Genomic DNA, 19,027 nt, shown 5'->3' on the forward strand with positions numbered 1-19,027 from the left:
ATCTTCTGTTTAGTATTCAGCCAGTATATAGAAAGAAAAAAAAAAAAGCCTTAGCAATTTCAGTTGACAAATATTATTAATCAGTGTGGATTCAACTGGACAAATAATGCTAGGAACTTGGTTCAAATTAAAAGTAAATACATCTGTAACCTATCAATTATCAGAAATGTGAGGATGCAAGAAGAGAGAAGCACTGAGCTTTTTCAGCACTTGAAGATGTATTCAAAAGTCTTTCATCTTATTTAATGAAAAATTAAACACTTCTTTGAAGAAATTACTATTACCCTATCCATTATAGGGTAATAGTTCAGGTTAGACATTAGGAAGAATTAGGAAGAATTTCTTTTCAGAAAGGGTTGTTAGACATTGGAGTGGGCTGCCCAGGGAGGTGGTGGAGTCACCATCTCTGGATACGTTTAAGAAAAGATTGGACATGGCACTTAGTGCCATGATCTAGTTGACAGGGTGGTGCCAGGGCAACGGTTGGACTCGATGATCCCTGAGGTCTCTTCCAACCTGATTGATTCTGTGATTCTGTGATTATTGTTCTTGACTTGTTTCCTTTTGAACACATATACTTAATAACTGACTTTCTGTACCCTTTGAGCTATTTCTAAAAGCCATTTTATGGGCTAAATTCTGTAAGAGCAGGGCAGTTTAAAAGACTTGTCCAGAAATAGTTCAGCTGCTACTTTTTTCAGCAGTAGGCTGTGACATCATATTCTGCTGTTATTCACAGGTGGGTAATGATACAAGACGCTTTGCCCTGAGGAAGAACAATGAGTGTACAATATATACTTGGGGCCAGAAGTCATGACCTCTGATGTTTCCTTAGTTCTTCCTAATACTCCGAAGTTTATACTCTCTGATAGAAATCTATTTATAATGGAATTAATTAGATTTACAAACTACAGAAATCCATAAGACACTCACCAAAAGAAGTAGTGTTAAATTGACTATGGCTAATGTCATTTACTCAGCTATCTTATAGACTATCCTGTGTTGATTTGTCTACAAATAAGACTTCAGTCAATAACTGTTGCTGTGAGAATTACTGCCGTTCAACAGCACGTGAAAGAAGCAGCAGACACTTGCTGTCATTTCCATCTATCTAATTTCTTGGTGCATACAATACTATGTATGAAATTACTGTTTCAAACAAATGTACATTTACCTCTTTAATTTTGCAATACAGTAGTAAATTACCACAACCCTACTATCTGTTCTAGACTGAGTTACAGCTGGTAGACAGTTTGGCAGTCTTAGAAGCAAAAATCCTTAAAAGGACATACCAGTGTCTACCAATCCACAACCCCTGCTGGTTTTCCCTTCTAGCTATTAGTACAACTGCACCAACATTCAGCCATGCACAGGAGTGAAGGACGGGCATAACACTTACTGCTGCTATTATAGATTGATTTTAAATTAACATGCTGTGCAGATTGAACATTGATTTGTACCTAAACCGTGCAATTAATAAAAAAGTTTGCAGCAAACTGAAATTGAAATATGCTAGCAGTTGGTATTGACATGGCAAGGTGAAAGCTTTGACTTTTAGAAGTCTATTTTAATCAATGTGCTAACATTTCAAAGGCCACATTGTCAAAAAGATTTTGTTCTAATACCAGCAGAATGTCTAACTGCTAAGCATGCGAAAAGCTGACATTGATATGCACAAAGTCTTTTCAGGCAAACGCTTTTTAGAAATGTTGGTAAAGTTTGTAGTATTTTTGGATTAAAGTTTTTGTAATCACTTGTAATGTATCAGAAAGAGGATTTGCATATTCCTTTCCTACTTCCTTAATAGGAAAGTATAAGAACAGGACTTAATTTCAGAATCTAATTTCAAAATGAAGTCATGCTTTGTTTCTTGATGTTAGTAATAAGATCCCAGTAAGAGTTTGGCATCTGCACCAACAGATAAACTGCTGATGTTAGTGTCTGCTAAGCCTGAAGCAGTCTTAGTTCCCACTTTGCAATAGCAGCCAGAATTGTTAGCCTTGCATAAAATAGTTATCAGAAATAATTAGGGTACCCAAAAGAAAGCCGAATGTGTAGCTACAGAAGGGATTGTTTTCTGAAATTCAGTTCTTCTCCTTGAGTACTTGTCATAGAATCACAGAATCAATCAAGTTGGAAGAGACCTCTGGGATTGAGTCCAGCCATTGCCTTGACACCACCATGTCAAATAGATCATGGCACTAAGTGCCATGTCCAGTCTTTTCTTAAACACATCCAGAAATGGTGACTCCACCACCTCGCTGGGCAGCCCATTCCAATGTCTAATGACCCTTTCTGAGAAGAAATGCTTCCTAATGTCTAACCTGAACCTCCCCTGGTGAAGCTTGAGACTATGTCCTCTTGTCCTATCGCTAGTTGACTGGGAGAAGAGGCTGACTCCCACTCCACTACAACCTCCCTTCAGATAGTTGTAGACTGTGATAAGGTCACCTCTGAGCCTCCTCTTCTCCAGGCTAAACAACCCCAGCTCCCTCAGCCGTTCCTTGTAGGTCAGACCCTCCAGACCCTTCACCAGCTTGGTCGCCCTCCTCTGGACTCGCTCCAACACCTCAATATCTTCCTTGAAGTGCGGGGCCCAGAACTGGGCACAGTACTCAAGGTGCGGCCTCACCAGTGCCGAGTACAGAGGGACGATCACTTCCCTAGACCGGCTGGCTACACTATTCCTAATAGAGGCCAGGATGCCATTGGCCTTCTTGGCCACCTGGGCACACTGCTGGCTCATGTTTAGCCGGCTGTCGATCAGCCCCCCCGGGTCTCTTTCCGCCGGGCCGCTTTCTAACCACTCTTCCCCCAGCCTGTAGCGCTGCATGGGGTTGTTGTGGCCCAAGTGTAAGACCCGGCACTTGTTCTTGTTGAACCTCATGCCATTGGTCTTGGCCCATCTATCTAACCTGTCCAGATCCCTCTGTAGGGCCTTCCTACCCTCCAGCAGATCAACACTCCCACCCAGCTTGGTGTCATCTGCAAATTTGCTGAGGGTGCACTCAATCCCTACGTCTAGATCATCTATAAAGATATTGAACAGCACTGGCCCCAGAACTGAGCCCTGGGGAACACCGCTAGTGACCAGCCACCAGTTGGACTTTGTCCCATTCACCACCACTCTCTGGGCTCGGCCATCCAGCCAGTTTTTAACCCATCGAAGAGTCCACCCATCCAAGCCCCTAGCAGCCAGTTTGTCTAGGAGTGCTCTTCTCTATCTTTCCTATCTGTCATAAAATAATTTACATCATAGATTTTTTTAAAGGAAGAAGTATTTCTTACTGTACACATCTGAGAGTTCCCAGAAGTGGAGGCAGCGTGATATTAGCAATGCGGTGACAATTTCTACAGTATTTCTAACTGGCTGAACTGATTTCTGTATTTTAGTATATTTTTACTTGTTTTTAACAACTTTTAGTGAACAAGAATGGGAAGCTTGGAAAAAGCGTGTCGGCTTACAAAAAATATTCTCTGTATTCTGAAGCAGCATTTCATGAGTATGATCAAATTAATTTTATGTTTTCCCTTTGAATTACTAGAAGCTATTTGGATTACACGTTCTTATAAAGACAAATTATCCTTTCAGCTGCTTTATGCACTAAGCTATAAAAATAGTAAACATAAAGCAGTGCCCTCACCCCAAGTTTACCAGCACTTTTTGTTCAAAATTTTCTCTTTACAAAAGTCTTTACATTGTTGACTTTATGTTCTTTTTCTTTGTGTAAACATTGAAGGTACTAATATTAAGATGATGGGTTTGTTTTGGAAGGCTCTAGATTTGGCAGCCCTTGCCACTGAGCACGTGCAATTCAAGGACTGGTGGTGGAAAGTCCAAATTGGGAAGTGCTACTATAGGTAAGCCGTTGTTCACTTCTGTGATCAGTGAGTGTGAGTGCAGGACCTGAACTGCTGGGTGTATCGCGCAATGCTGAACACTGGCAAATAGTTCGGTAAGTATTTAGTTGGAGAGCGCTGTGCTTACAGTTAAATCTCCTTTTATATACAAGGAGATTATGTTCAACTGTTTGAGGTAAAGGCATCAACGTTGAGTACCTTTAAGTAACTGAATTAGTTACATCTTCACCTCTGTTAATGTGTTTCAAAGTCGTTGTTTGAAAAGTTAGTAAACAAATGCAAAGAACTATTGCTAAAACAGACCACACAAAAATGAATATCACAATATTAGCTTGAGAAATTAACGGTCAATGAGGGCTCCAGATTGATGAAATAATAAAAAGTGAAATATTCACATTAGACACTTTTTGCCAGAGGTGCATGGCCTGAGAAGTACCAGTTCCAAAGATGCCAAGGCCTCAGGGCTGACACCCCGTACTCAAGCATCTGATGCCCGTGACTTAGGAGTACCCTGACATGGTGCAGCGATATGCCTCTTGGAGGAAAGTGGCAGCAGTGGGGAGGAGAGCTTGTTGCTAGCAGTTTAGAGTGGTTGCTGAGGATCTAGCTATGGTTGTAACAGCCAGTTCTACCAAATCACATGAAACTCCTCCTGATACAGCCCTGCTTCCTGTAATTCAAACATGTACTGAGGCATCTCCCCCTTTCATTCTTTACAATGTGTTTGTCCCATGAATGTAACACATATGCATACTGTATTGGTTGTTAGAAAAGTGAAGCATCATCTTCAGTCTTTACAGTTCTATAAGCAATTCCTGTATGAACAGGCTGATAAAGCAGTTAGACCTTTAAAATTCCATGTTGTATCTTGGCTTGAAACTTACCGCTTCTTTTTAGATGCCCGAACTAATGAAATTCTTCACTATCCATAACCTTTATTTGACGTTCTATAGAAGATTAGACTGATTATTTTTTTTTTTGAGTTTAGAGGTCATTCATCACTTTCAGGATTTTTATGAATAGTGTTATAGAGACTAAAGCATCCAAGCAGGCACATGTACTTCCAGGATCCAAAATTACCTTACGGCCCCATTGCCTGTGTTTCTTTGTTTTGGCTGGCTTGTTCTGGCTGTATTTTGTGTTTCTTCACCAAGTCTATGTGCTCTTTGGCTGCAGGAAAAAAAAGGCAACTTGCATATGAGAAAGTGTACCTTTTTGCTGTTGTTGAAATGGTACAATCCTCTTAATTTTGTAGTCTTATGTAGCATTGATAGATTACTGCAAGATATTCTACAGTAGTACAGCAAAACAAACGCTTTTGAGATGAAACAGACTTCTGTGAGGTTCGTGTGCCATATACTGCCCCCTCCCAAGTGATCTGCTTGGGTGGTCTTAAGCTGTGGTACCGTTTACAATACAGCACGTTTTCAACACACAGTTAAAGATTTTTAATATCAGCAACAGAAGTTTCACCATTTCCCATATGAGGCTGGGAGAAAGTGTTTTATAGATGATTAAGCATTCCCTAAACTTTACAATGGACAGTATCTACATGATCTTTGCCACGAGTGAGGAAATGCTGCTCCAAAACCATGTGGGTAGAGGTTGAGGCATGACTTTAATTGCTTATTTCCTACTGTCCGTTCTGTACAAAGAGTAGGAAGAAGTCCTATGAAAACGAGTACATCATTATTCAATTAGCACCAGAAGGCGGCATGTACAAAATGGGGCCAAATTTCATGAGTTTGCCTTTTTCATAGTTTTGAATGGTTGTCTTTGTAACCTTAACATATTTAACAGCCTGTTTTTTGTTAACATGCACACAAATATGAGAGCTTAAAGTATGCTTTTGAGCAGTTCATGTTTGGTTTAGTGTGCACTGCTTCATTATTTAATAAGCTTTTTTTTAAAAAAACCATACTTTCTATATCTATCTGTTGTCTCTTTAGGTTAGGATTATATCGTGAAGCTGAAAAACAATTTAAGTCAGCTCTCAAGCAACAGGACATGGTTGATACAATCTTGTATTTGGCAAAAGTAAGTCATAGATTTGCTTGTTTAAGAATGAAGTGAAATTCCATACTATCCCTGATAATTCCATACACCGGAATAGCTGAATATTGAGCTTGATACACCATTAAGTTTAATAGCGTGTGATCTCCTTATAGACCTGAGGTAATACATGCTAACAGTTGAAATTGAAGTCTGTACTTTACAAAAAGATTTTGGAGCTTCCAGATTTCAAAAAAAAAAAAAAAATAATCTCCTACGTTACTGTATTCTTTGTTCTAAACTCCAGTGAGGATTATATCACTAAAGAATTATTGGAGTTCCAGTATGAAAAACAATGTAGCTATATATGGTCTCCTAGGAAACTAATGCAATCAATCAGTAAGTGAAGAGTGAAGCTTAAAATCCTAGTTTCACGAGCAAAATCAAAACAGAGGCAGCTTAAAGGAAGCAAGCAGAGACCTTGAAACAGAAAATGTTCTGTCAAAATAAAGGCATTAAAAGCTTGTACTTTCAAAAGAACAAGTGGTACAGCTAAGCCTCAGAATTACTTGTTTACCAGGGTACAAATCAGATTCTAAACATTTTCCAAGACATTCAAGAAAAGGTGGCCTGTGAGAAACTAAAACTGCGTTTTTCTTCCTCTTGTGCTAGAAAGAGATGACATTTGTTGCTCTTCATCAGCTCCCTTTAAGCCAGCTGTCACAGGCCTATCCAAAAGTCATCGCTACTAGTGGATAATTCAGATATTCATATTATGATACTTGCTTTACCTTTACATTTCTTAGGCAATTTACATTTTGTATTTAAATCATCATTGCTATCTGGAGACTTGTCTTCAATACAGCAGTTGCAGTTAGTTTACTCAATTGAGCTTAGTAATTTTAGATTTCTGTCACTACCAGGAGTCATTCTGCAAAACACAACGAGCTACACAGAGTGATTAAATTGGCAGAGTAATTGGATTAACAAGCAGTGATTCGTTATGGGAGATATGCATCCCCCCACACCATTACTAGCTCAAGTAGGAGCTGCATTTGAACTTCCACCTCCCACTCCATAGACCAGTTCACTCAAGTATAAAGCATCACACAACATGATTTAGTGGCTGTGGGTGGACAGGCAAGAGTAGGGCACTGAGATATAGCTCAGTCTGACAGTACGGAGAAGGTAAGACTTGAGTTAAGCAGCCATTAAAAAAATAATAGGATCACATCAAGCTCTGTGCAAACAGAACGATACTATAGTACCAATTAGTTTTTGCTTTATATTCATTATTACAGCAGCTATCTGGGTTTTTTTAAATATTTTCCTGAAAGCTAACTCTCCCTTGAAATGTAATTTATGAAAATACAAAAGACCAAAAGAAAACTAAAAAGCTAAAGAGTCTTTAAAGGAGTTGGGGCTGCCCAGAAGTTACAAAGAGTTACAAAGTAACTCTTCTAACCCAGAAGAGCTGGAAAGGGGTTATTTTTACCAGAGATAAGAGAGATACTGAAGAGAAAATAGAGCCATTCTGCATTTAGCATCTGAAACTTAATGACTATTATCTGTAGTGCTCTTAAAGAGCGGGTCTCCCCAAAGCAGGTCTGAGCAGGTGGAAGTTGTCCCACCTATCTTTTAATTTCTTTTCGCACTTATCTGAACAGCAGCTCTGTAGCCTGCAGAGATATTGGACAGTGTGGTGTGCCACTGGATATGGGAATTACATAGCAGAGTACTGTGGCTGTGTTGCCTTAGCATAATATTTGTACAGAGGATCTGTAGTGAGTGCATCTTTGGAGTGAACCTCCAGATGAAGCAATAGAGCAGACTTGAGTCATAATGCTCAGAAAACATACTTCATAAACAAACATAAAAAAGGAGCAGATCTAGTGGAGTGTCCTGTCCTCCATTTTTTACATTTTTTGCCCTAAGAATATGAAGATAGCTGTGCTTCATAGTTAGATCAGGTCAAAAAACAAGCAAGCAAACAAAACAAAAAAACCCAGCTGATCAAAATTTTCTCTCGGGCAAAGAAAATATGAAATTATTTGTAGGTATGGCAGTGTGCACTGGCTTACTACACATATTTAGGATAAATTGAACAAGTCGGTCACATAGGTGATACCTAGGAGTAAAACAGCCAGTCAAGGTTGTTAATTAAGAAGTCATACCCAGCTATCATGTATTCTCTTTCATTTGTGTACTTCCCACTGAAACTCTTTACAGAGTAATTTAGTTGTAGAAAAGTGTTGCTAGAAGAAAATAAGGAGCATGACAGTCACAACAGAGACAATTTTTTGAAGTTTAAAAATTAATGCAGACATAAAATTCATCAGAACTGCTATATGGTTTATAAATGAAAAAATATAACAAATGACTTGAAGTCTGTTTTAGATACAGCAACATGCCCAGATAGAGTGCATTAGGAATAAATTGTTGATTTAAAGCATATTCCTTGATGGTGTCATTAGTGCAGTCCTAGTCTACCAAGTGCCACACTTCCCAAAAAACCCAAACCCCTCACTCTTCTATTGCTTTTCACAAGAAGGAATTAGTTTTCTAGTTTAATACAGGAAATGCACGTGATATTAGCAAAATGACTGGAAAAAATTGCCTGTATTTTTTTTGTCTTTTGCCAGTGATCAACTTGAGAAGGTTGTCCCTTTACTAGGAAGGCACTCAGAGTCAACAGCTCTTTGACAATTAAGAATGTCACTTGAGTGGTCATAGGAAAGAATTCTTTACAAATGTCTACAGCAGTATATATCTATAGGGATGCAAATAAAGAACTTGAAACTTTAACTAGTATTTTGACTGTTGGCACTCAAAAGTCCATGAAGCTCAATGGCATAAGCAGAAACTGTGTTTGGAGGTTTCACAGGCGTTCAGTTAACGTTGGTATTTTTCTTACATTGCATCACAAAATGTTTGTGTCAGGATACCAGTCACAGATTCTTTCCCTTTTTTCAGTCCTGTATTCAGTATTACAGAATCACAGAATCAACTAGGTTGGAAGAGACCTCTGGGATCATCGAGTCCAACCTTTGACCTAGCACCGCTGTGTCAACTAGACCATGGCACTAAGTGCCACATCTAGTCTTTTCTTAAACACCTCCAGGGGTGGTGATTCTACCACCTCCCTGGGTAGCCCATTCCACCACCTCCCTGGGTAGCACTCTTTAAGGTAATATTTCTCCAACAGGAGCACTCAAAACACTTTTCCACTCAGTGGGAGACGGATTAATCACTCTAGCCATCTAGTTTCTCAAAGTAAGTGTGTGGGGTTTTTTCCTTTGCTGTAGCTGTATTTACCATACCCCACAACAGGAGGGCTTTACAGTTATACTCTCAGACAGCTGCAGAGGTAGCCTCTATCAACAAGTTGATGTCCTCTATCCAGTTCTCACACAACATTGTCTACATCACACATTGTCATAATCAACAGAGAAGCCAAAATCACAGAGACCAAACTGCCCTCTTTCTTTTACGAGATTTTATTGTTTGTGACAGGGGAGGTGGGCAGAGCAGTAAGGAAATTTGTCACTGCTATGTGCGGTGCAGTCTTATTTGACTAAGTAAAATATTTTGGTATTCCAGCACTATCAACCTGAAGATCCATTTTTTTCAAGCCTAAACGTAACTTTTTAAAAATATATTAAACAGGAAAATATTCAAGGTGATACCTTCACATGAGTGTCAAAGTATATTGATATGTTAATAAGTAACAAGATACTTTTTTGGTTTATTAGTGATGTCCAGATGAGTTAATAATGTCTAGATGATATGCATGCAAATTTAATTATCTTAATTAGCCTATTTTATCTTCATTACAGAGATTTATTCAATATTCACTCCATTATTTTCCCAGTATTATTCACCATCTCAGCTAATGGTTTACTGCATAAAGGGAGGTGTCATCCCTTTTATTTATCTCCCTTATTAAACAGCAGTACAAGTATAAAAGTCAGACGTTTGACATTTATGTACACTTTTTAATTGCTTAGGTGTATTTGCGCTTGGATCAGCCTGTAACAGCTTTGAACCTTTTCAAGCAAGGGTTAGATCGATTTCCTGGAGAAGTGACTCTTATTTGTGGAATTGCCAGAATCTACGAGGTATGCACCCACTATGCAATCCTTATTGTGACGAAGGTTAGCTGCCTGAGCAAGAAAAAAGAGCCAATAGTTGAATATAACTTAAAGTCATCAAAAATTAACTATGCTGATTTTCAGTGTCACTAATGCAAAACAGGTAACGTTTCACAAAGATACCAAAGTAGTGTTAGGGGAGCCTTGCAGGCTTATTTGTTTAAATGGTTAATGACACTAGTGAGATCCTATTTACCCTTGACCCAGAACCAAGTCGACGTTAAGTCAAGTGGTCCAGATGTTGTCCGTGTAGCTAGGTCTAGTTTATGTATGTTTTATCGTACTAAAACTGCGCAAGTCACCAACAGCCTGCTAGCAGGATTAAACAGCAAAACAGTCTACTCGTCAATGTTGTCTTTATTAACACTATGTGTTACTGTTGATTTCTTAAGCCAGTGAGAACAGTTGGAATGTGAATGTTTCATAGTTCAGGAAGCAGATGTTATTTTAAGTAGGATTAGTTTTAAAATAGTTTCATTTTAGCTTAGTAACCACGTATTTTGTATTTTTAAAGTGTGTATTTTCATGTCAAACAGTGGACTTAATATTGTTTTTCACTGGAAGTTGGTAATGATGCTATTCCAGAACAAATATTTTAAACAAAGTCATGAATTCATTTTTTTTGGTCTACATTCATACTTGACATTCTTTCCTGTTCTCATCATTCTCATCTAACCCCTAAGCATTAATCCATTTTCATATTAAATCCTTTTTGTCCTTCAGCAAGGAAGAAAACAGCTGCATAATTTTTGGAGGTTTTTCTTTCTGAATTGTTAAACAGTTTTTAATATGGATATTATTTTGCAGAACCATACATAACATTGCATAACCCTTTAAGGAATTATTAAATAGCAGCATATAGTTGACAGGATCTAGTTTTGCACTGACACCTGAGTGCAGGATTATAGCTTCAATAGCAAAGATTTGTACTGCAGCACAGGGCTGTTCTCATTACATAGACTCACAAGTGGAATATATGCATCAGGCATCTTAATCAGAGCTTTTCTTCTCTGTCACTGCCTTTTGACAGTAGGAAGAGTTGTAGACCTTTTTTGTTTTTAGAAAAAACATTATTTTTAAAGCAACTGCTTTAGTACTATTTCCTTTAATCACAGGAAATATATTTTTTTCATAGCTAAGTATGCTGCTGAGGTTAAATAAAAGCTTATTCTTTAGTCATGTTGAGAGTACAGTATATCTACAGCACACAGGTAGAAATTATTCCTCTCTAAACACAGAAGTGTGCTTTGATCTCTTGTTTTCTCCTGATATGGAGTAGAGTTCTCTGGTGACTTGCACTCCTCAGAAACAGTGTGACATTGTTTACAGCAATGAGTTCACCCTAGTTCATCTTCCCAGTAGCATACATCCAAGCATATATTTTTATACAATATAGTTCCCTTAACTGGCATATCCTAGCTAGTGCAAGTTTTGGTAATAAATCCATAATTCCTGTTTTCAAAGGCACGTAATAATTCTTCATATGCAATTATGTTCTCATTTGTGTTCAGAGCAATTCATGAGTTGACATACAAAGCATTGAAAATAATTGAGACATTGACTGGGGAAATAAGTCTACTGTAAGTTACTGTACTGGGAAACCGACTGCACAGTACTGTCTATCACAAGGCATTATGCAAAAAGTACCAAATGCCTATTGCACATGCTAAACTGCTGACCAATGTCTTTTTCTAAAAAAACAAACCCAAATCTCTTTTTGTAGCTATGGCATAGAGTTAATGGCAGGTACAGCTAGCACTGATAAATTAATATCCATTCTTCTCGTGGATGTGTGTCGCTTGTGAAGATGCCAGTCAGTGAGGTGGCATTGTACAATCAGAGAACTGTAAGAGCATACATAATTAACTTCAGTTAAGTACTGTACAGGGCATAGATAAAGCACTCAGTAGATAGACATTTTAATAAGTTTTATGATAAAAATCAGTGATAAAAAGTAGAATTAATCTGAATTTTTTCCAATTGTATAGGAAATGAACAATATCTCCTCAGCTGCAGAGTACTATAAAGACGTTTTAAAACAAGACAATACTCACGTGGAAGCCATTGCATGCATTGGCAGTAACCATTTTTATTCAGACCAGCCTGAAATAGCTCTACGGTTTTATAGGTATCTACACTTGTGGGGAGGGAGGGGGAACTGAACACGTGGGAGAGTAATTTAAAGGGTTGATTTTTGTAATGCTGATAGCAAAAAAAAGAACATTAGGAGACTGGCATGGGAGGGTGATTGAGCATTTGGACAAATATCACCATAAAATCAGCATACCAACTTAAGTATCTTCTCAGCCAGTGATAATTACATCTCTCAAAAATTTGTTGTCGTTACATGTGGAAGATGTAGAAGTATCAACAAAGATTATCAAAAGAGATATTTGGTTAATAAACAAGAAATGACCTTTCACAGCATGAGACAGTTTGAGAACAGTGGACCTTATTCTCAACTTCAGTTGCATTCAGAAGGCACATGGAGTTCCTGTTTAGCCCTTTGAAAAAGAGTATTCTTTGAAAAACTCCACCTGAAGTCACGTGCAGTTGTGACGACAAAATCCCTCACTTGAACGTGGGCTGGGATTCCCCCATGTTTTACTGAAAGTGATAAAAAGATAGTGTTAAATGATGCTGCTTGCTTTTTATTTCAATACAGTCAGAGTGCAAAGGAGCCCGACTCATGTTTTTAAGTCTAAGAGCAGATTAATTCAATATAAGCACTACCATCTCATTTCTGTTGGACCTGAGCTCTTTTATGCTTTAGGTTCAGAAACTCACAGTCGTGCTGCAGACAGCAGCCCTCTTTTTCCCTGGCCTTCTTAGCATATTTGGTTTTCCTATAAATATTAATAAACAGAATTTTTATAAAACATCTCCATTCTAAAAGACACATTAAACAACATCAATTTGAATCAAAGTCTGAGTTATGCTTCAAATGTAAGATTAATGCAGATTCACATACTAGATGTATTAGTACTGATTAAAGCTGTGCTGAAGGACAAGAATCAAGCAAAAAAATTGAAGTCTGAAGAGTTATAAAAAGTAACTGCAACAAATTACAGCTTGATTGAAGTTGAGGGATTGGAAAGAGGAAACGGAGAAAGTCTGTGTACAGCTCTCTTACAGTAACATCAGATCATGTGGCACAGTCAAAAAGAGGTTACCTAATTTACACAAAGACTGTTCTGCATGGCTTTGATTCTACTAATCAAAGATGCCCTGTGCTGCCCTTTGTGAAACCTTTACCGCGTGTAAGACTGTATCACTTGGTTATTACACCCTCTCAGAATAGGGAGAAAGGAGGAGAGAACTTCGTCATTTAGAATAGAACTCTTATTTGAAATTAATCTAAAAAAATAAATATTTTCTTTCAATCTAGACGGCTCCTGCAGATGGGTGTTTATAACTGCCAACTTTTTAACAATCTGGGCCTCTGTTGCTTCTATGCCCAGCAATATGATATGACACTATCTTCATTTGAACGTGCACTGTTTTTGGCTGAAAATGAGGAGGAGACAGCAGATGTGTGGTACAACTTGGGACACGTGGCTGTGGTAGGAAAAATATTAACAACGTTTCTGTATAAATATAATTTTACAAAAACTGGAAAAAGAATTAACTAGGGAGGAGTCATTGCCCTACTTTGAAATATGAAACCTGATAGTGTACAGGATGAAGTGCAGTACAGATTAAAGGTTTATTTGCACTTCAGTAGAGAGGAACAGGCAAAAGAAAGAAGTTCTGTACATCTTCACAGAATGTGACTTACTCCTGCTAAAAGATGCTTCCTCCCCACCGTCTCCAACCCTCCCTTCTTTCTGAAAAAATTGCAACACGTACCAGCCCTTGAAGGCCTTTGCTGCAATACAAGCTAATCTGACAAAAAAAATTGAATTCAAGATATTTTTCTCTGAGCTGTTATTTGTGTTACATGGAGCATTAGACCGATTCTGTTGTCATAAAAATGCGTATTCAGCAGCATGCAGCAGGCACTAAAGCACTATGTATGTCGTAGTTGATAAGGCACGTTCGTCTGTCTCATAAGCAGCTATAGAAATATTGTGTAATTGTGTGATAGCTTGTTAACTTTCTACATTTATTGCTCATTTTTGCAGATGTTCTTCCAGAAATTGTGTTAGATTTCTGTTTAGCTGCGTGCCCAGAATAAGGTTACTGAAAAAAGTTTTTGACAGCTTTCTAATATGAGCTGTCTTCAAATACTGATTATGATTTAACTTAAATCAGAGAGAAACTGAACTGTTTGTCTTGATTGTACTGCAACTAGGATAAACACATTAATTTATACTTCCTAAAACACTGAAATTTGATCTGATGTGCCTATGTTTTTCAGCTTTTGTCACTTTTAATGTTTAACCTGATGCTGTATCAGTGTTGGTCATAACACTAGAGCATTAAAGAGAGTCAGCTGCTCCATACAAAGAAATTCATCTCCCTTAATTTTTATGTTCTTACAGGTGATTTCTTTTAATCTGTGTAGAGATGGAGAGGCAAGATGACTTTCCCTCTGGAGACATCTCTGTTTTTCTTACCCTGCTATAGACAGTAGCAGATAGCATAGTCTTTAGATGACAATTTAGTCATCTAAAAGTTAAATTAAGTGAAGTGAGTATCACTTGGAGCATGGAAATCTGTGCTGGAGAGAAACGATTCTGTCTGGAGGAATACTAAGAAGCAGATGAGAGGGTCTGGGAAGAAAGGACATATGGTTCTGATCAGCGTGTTTTTATTGTAGTTTGTATTCCGTGGTAGTACATATGGGTGAAAAGATACTCCAGACAACAAAACAGATGCATGTTGTTTCCAATCTTTTTACAAATTAAAATACAATCTTACTTTTAGGGGATAGGAGACGTAAATCTGGCTTACCAGTGTTTCAAGCTAACATTAGTCAACAATAATGACTATGCAGAAGCTTACAACAACTTGGCTGTACTGGAAATGCGAAAAGGTCACATTGAACAGGTTGGTGTCGAATCTCAGCCTAAGCAGAATGCTTTCTTTGGCCCTTTTGTATTTAAGAAATATGTCATTTCCCTGAGGTGGAGGCATCATATGAACATCTAGCTTACTATTACAGGCAGAAAACATGGATAACTGTTATGCATGTTTCAGTGCAACCTCCACATTGTCATGCCATCTCCCATTAAACTGCTCAGTCTTAGGCATATCCAAATGATTCATTGAAGACAAACAAGGTTTACAGTGCCTTTGCTGTTGTTGAGATCTTTTTTCTAAATTCATACCCAAACCAAAACCCATCACTCTGTAATCTCTGCAGAGCCTTTCCATTATAATCAGTTGTTTCGTGTCTGTTTTAGTTTTTAGCTTAAAATTTTCTAATTTCTTCTTGTATCCCATGTATAATTAAAAATCAGGATCATCATGGCAATAAAATCATGCACAGAAGAATAAAAAATGTGAAGATATTTTGCGTATCTTGGATTTTATTTTATTTCACAACGTTCTTTCATAAGTACTGTTGCAGGTACTCACAGTTGTCAGACTTAGGGAGTTTTAATAAGTTCTCAACTCTGCCTTTCCAAACAGTTTACAGATACTTTTGTTTTAAAAGATCAGTTTTTTTCCCCTAAAGTTCTCCATTCTTTAGTAAAAGTATTTGCAAGTTGACCTGAATTTTGTATTGGATTTACAGCATGAAAATGCACACTCTGATACGTAATTTTGCATTAGTTTTTAATGCTACTATTTTGTTAGTCAGAAAAGAAGAGTTAATTTTATAAAAATTTTTGAGTGTGAACAGTGTCATGACAAAATTTAGATTTTCAGGGATGCCTAAGACAGTGCTGTCAGAGACAACAGATAAATACAGTGGGGTGGGACTTTAAATACTTTTTTTAATCAATATTTTCTGTTCAGTGTTTAGAACTGAATTGCTTAATTGAGTAAGTCCCAACATGTTTTTTTCTGACTCAACCAGGAGCCTTATTCATTTCAATGCTACTAAACTGTATTATGCCTAAATGTACTATTGGTGTAACTCATACATAGTTGAAGATGGCTTTCTTAGTAAAGGCCTAGTAAAGAAAACACAGGATGATTTCTTTTAAGAATGATGAAAATTGCATTAGATTCTTGTTATCCTCCCTCCCTCACAGATTTCACTGGTTTTTTTTTTTCTTTCTCTACATAGGCAAGAGCTTTGCTGCAGACTGCTTCATCTTTAGCACCTCATATGTATGAGCCCCATTTCAATTTTGCAATACTCTCAGAGAAGGTAATGTACTATCCTATTCTCGTAATCTAACAATTGAGCCTTGGTGGGGCAGTTGGGTTTTTATTGTTACTACTGAGTATTCCAAATAGGTAAGACAAAAGAATACAGAGTGCATAAACTCAAGGAAAACTAGAGTTACATTTCCATTTTAATACCCAGAAGCTTTGTATGTAAAAGCAGTCATTCAAATGTTTGCTTTTGAGAATAAGTGAGGCCAACTAGCTGTAAAGTAACTTTGTAATTTTTCAAATGTCCAGAAGATGAAGAATCCATTAACAATTCTGTCTACACTGTTTAGAGTCATTGGCTTTTTCAGGATGTGAAGTGAAATAGTATCATATGATTTATCAGTAATTATAGAAAGAATATCATTTATTCATCCCATGCTCTTACTGATCTCAAAATGAAAGTCTGTTCTTCAGCTTTACAACCTTTGAATTTTGTTTAATAATTTCTTGCATACAGTGTCTCAGGCACTGAATAAACAGTGTGTCCAACATCTCTGTTAATAAGGAGAAACTTGTAGAAGTCCTTACATTTTTCACAAGAAAAAATTGCTCCTTTGCTTGTGCCTACACCTTCAAGATTCTGTTACGAGTCTGTGTTGTGTGGGCAGCCCAACTCCTACAGATACTAAAGTATATACATCAAGGAGAGAACAACCCATTAATTTGTAAGTGTATCCTCTCCATTGTGAAATATAAGATGGTTTTGAATAATTTCATGCTGTACTTACTGATTAAGGAATAAATCCTAGTCTGCAAATGTCTTGTTACATAGCTTTTGCACAAAGAACCTTTATAGGTTGTGGGAGAAGACAGATAGCCAGATCAGCTAGCTGTTGATACAGTGTGGTAATGCAGTCCTTAGATTCGGTGTAAGGCCACGGTTTACAAAACATAACTTCTCTGGCCAGGACCCTGGTTTCTTCCCCTTCAGAGAATTCTTGCTGCACTGAAACTCTGTGTTGATTGATGCAGAGGCAACAGAGGCCTCCTGCTGACACTCCATAGCTTCTTTCTTTCCACCTGGGAGCTATCATTTTTACTAGATGTGTTCCCAAACATTTGGGTTTTTTTATCGAACCCACTTTCTGAGATGCTCTCCTTATGTACATTCCTCCTTCCAAAAAATGATGCTTATTTAGGAAAAAATAAAGTTCCCTAAGTAGGGAACAATGTGGAAACATACTTCTAAAAGCAGCAGAGGAGCAACATCAGCTCTCCAGGACTGTTGTGCCTCTCTGTGAGGAAGCAGGGAATCCCATGGAGTTGCAGCTTTTACAGAGGCCTGATTGGTTGTGTTTTGCCTGTATATACAACAGCACTTCTATGGAGTTTAAAAACAAATCTTCCATTTTTTATTCCTCCTCGCTTCAAGCACTGGGCATGGTGTACCTTGTTGTCCATCCTCCAAGAAGTCAAGTGGAATGGGATATTCAGTTACTGTCTTGAAGCACCCCTGCATTCAAAAGCCTCCACACTGACTGTGTTTTGTTTGTTCACTCTCAGGACCAGCTATGTTTAAACATTTGTGAGCATCAGAAATGTACTGCACAGAATACATGATGCAAATACTGCAGTGCTTGGATTTACAAAATGAGTTTATGTGCTTCTTACAGGTTGGAGATCTTCAGAGGAGTTACACAGCTGCTCAGAAGTCGGAAGAAGCATTTCCAGGCCATGTTGACACACAACAGCTCATCAAACAGTTAAAACAGCACTTCGCTATGCTCTGATGAGCATATTTTTTATTATGTAAGAACAGTTAGCCAGAGAAAATGTCCCATACATCTTTTCGAAAATACTAGCTCAAAGTAGATAAACTATACTTAATGTGTTCCTGTGTTACTTTGAGTAGCAGAAAAGGTTTGAGTCCTAATTAGTTTCTGTCATCTTAAAACATGTCACTTATTAAAATGTAGCTAAAACACATGTTGCAGCTACATACACGAGAGATTACGAAATGGCAGGATACTGCCAGTATGACAACTTTGAAGTAATTGTCTGGTATATGAGCAAGTAAGTCTGCATTAATATTAATGAACATTTTAAAGGATTTTTTCTGACTTTCTGCAGAAAAAAAGTGTTCTTAAATATTCCTGTGTGACAGTCTGTCAAGTAACACAGAGTAAGGGTACTTCCTAACTGGTCTTCAAACTTGACTTTTGATAGTATACTTTCTTACTGAATGTTAAGTTTTAAAACTGAAATACCTAAAAAGAATTTAAAATACATATGTAAAGCAGAAGTTCTTATATTCCTTGTTGTACTGTATGAATTAAATAAATTCCAGTTTGTATGGTTTGTCTTGTTTGTTTATGTAAGTTAAAATTACATCCTTATTGCCATGAAAATTAGAGTCAGCAATCTTAACGTTATTTTGAAAGACTCTGCAGAACTGGTACAAAGTAGCTTATATATGTGTGTTCCTCTGTGCCCAGGAGGGAGTTTATTCTTGATCTCAGTGAGGGCAAACGATATTTAGAAGTTTGCAGGGTTAAGTAGTAATAATTGAGAACAAAGCATTGATTGGGTGGTTACCTGTGCTACCACATGAGCACTGTTGCTAAATAAATATTTGTTTCATCCTAACTACAAGAGTACTACTAATTGCAACAAACAAAGACTTTCTCTCTGTCATATATCTGTGTTGTAACTAAAAACGATAAATTTGCATGATTCGCCAACTTCACCTTTTTAAAAGACCTTTAAGAAATGTGGGATGTTACGGCATTCTGAAGTGGCACATCCTGGAA

The 19,027-nt window shown here is 37.6% G+C and overlaps 1 protein-coding gene across 3 annotated transcripts in view; it reads left to right on the forward strand.

The window, feature by feature from the left end:
- Window positions 1–18,570, forward strand: part of TTC8 (tetratricopeptide repeat domain 8) — a 48,284-nt gene extending 29,714 nt beyond the window's left edge. For 2 of the 3 annotated variants that reach the window (XM_068398439.1, XM_068398440.1), the window contains 8 exons: window positions 3,776–3,861; window positions 5,811–5,898; window positions 9,861–9,971; window positions 11,993–12,132; window positions 13,393–13,567; window positions 14,874–14,996; window positions 16,186–16,269; window positions 17,891–18,570. In XM_068398439.1, the coding sequence (XP_068254540.1) occupies window positions 3,776–3,861; window positions 5,811–5,898; window positions 9,861–9,971; window positions 11,993–12,132; window positions 13,393–13,567; window positions 14,874–14,996; window positions 16,186–16,269; window positions 17,891–18,007 (924 nt within the window). In that variant the 3' untranslated portion in view covers window positions 18,008–18,570. The remainder of the gene's footprint in view (window positions 1–3,775; window positions 3,862–5,810; window positions 5,899–9,860; window positions 9,972–11,992; window positions 12,133–13,392; window positions 13,568–14,873; window positions 14,997–16,185; window positions 16,270–17,890) is intronic. The other variant, XM_068398441.1, reaches the window with a different exon arrangement.
- The last annotated feature ends 457 nt before the right edge of the window (window positions 18,571–19,027 follow it).

This window comes from Nyctibius grandis, chromosome 4 (genome assembly GCF_013368605.1).
Source record: "Nyctibius grandis isolate bNycGra1 chromosome 4, bNycGra1.pri, whole genome shotgun sequence".
NCBI classification, from domain to species: Eukaryota; Metazoa; Chordata; class Aves; order Nyctibiiformes; family Nyctibiidae; genus Nyctibius; species Nyctibius grandis.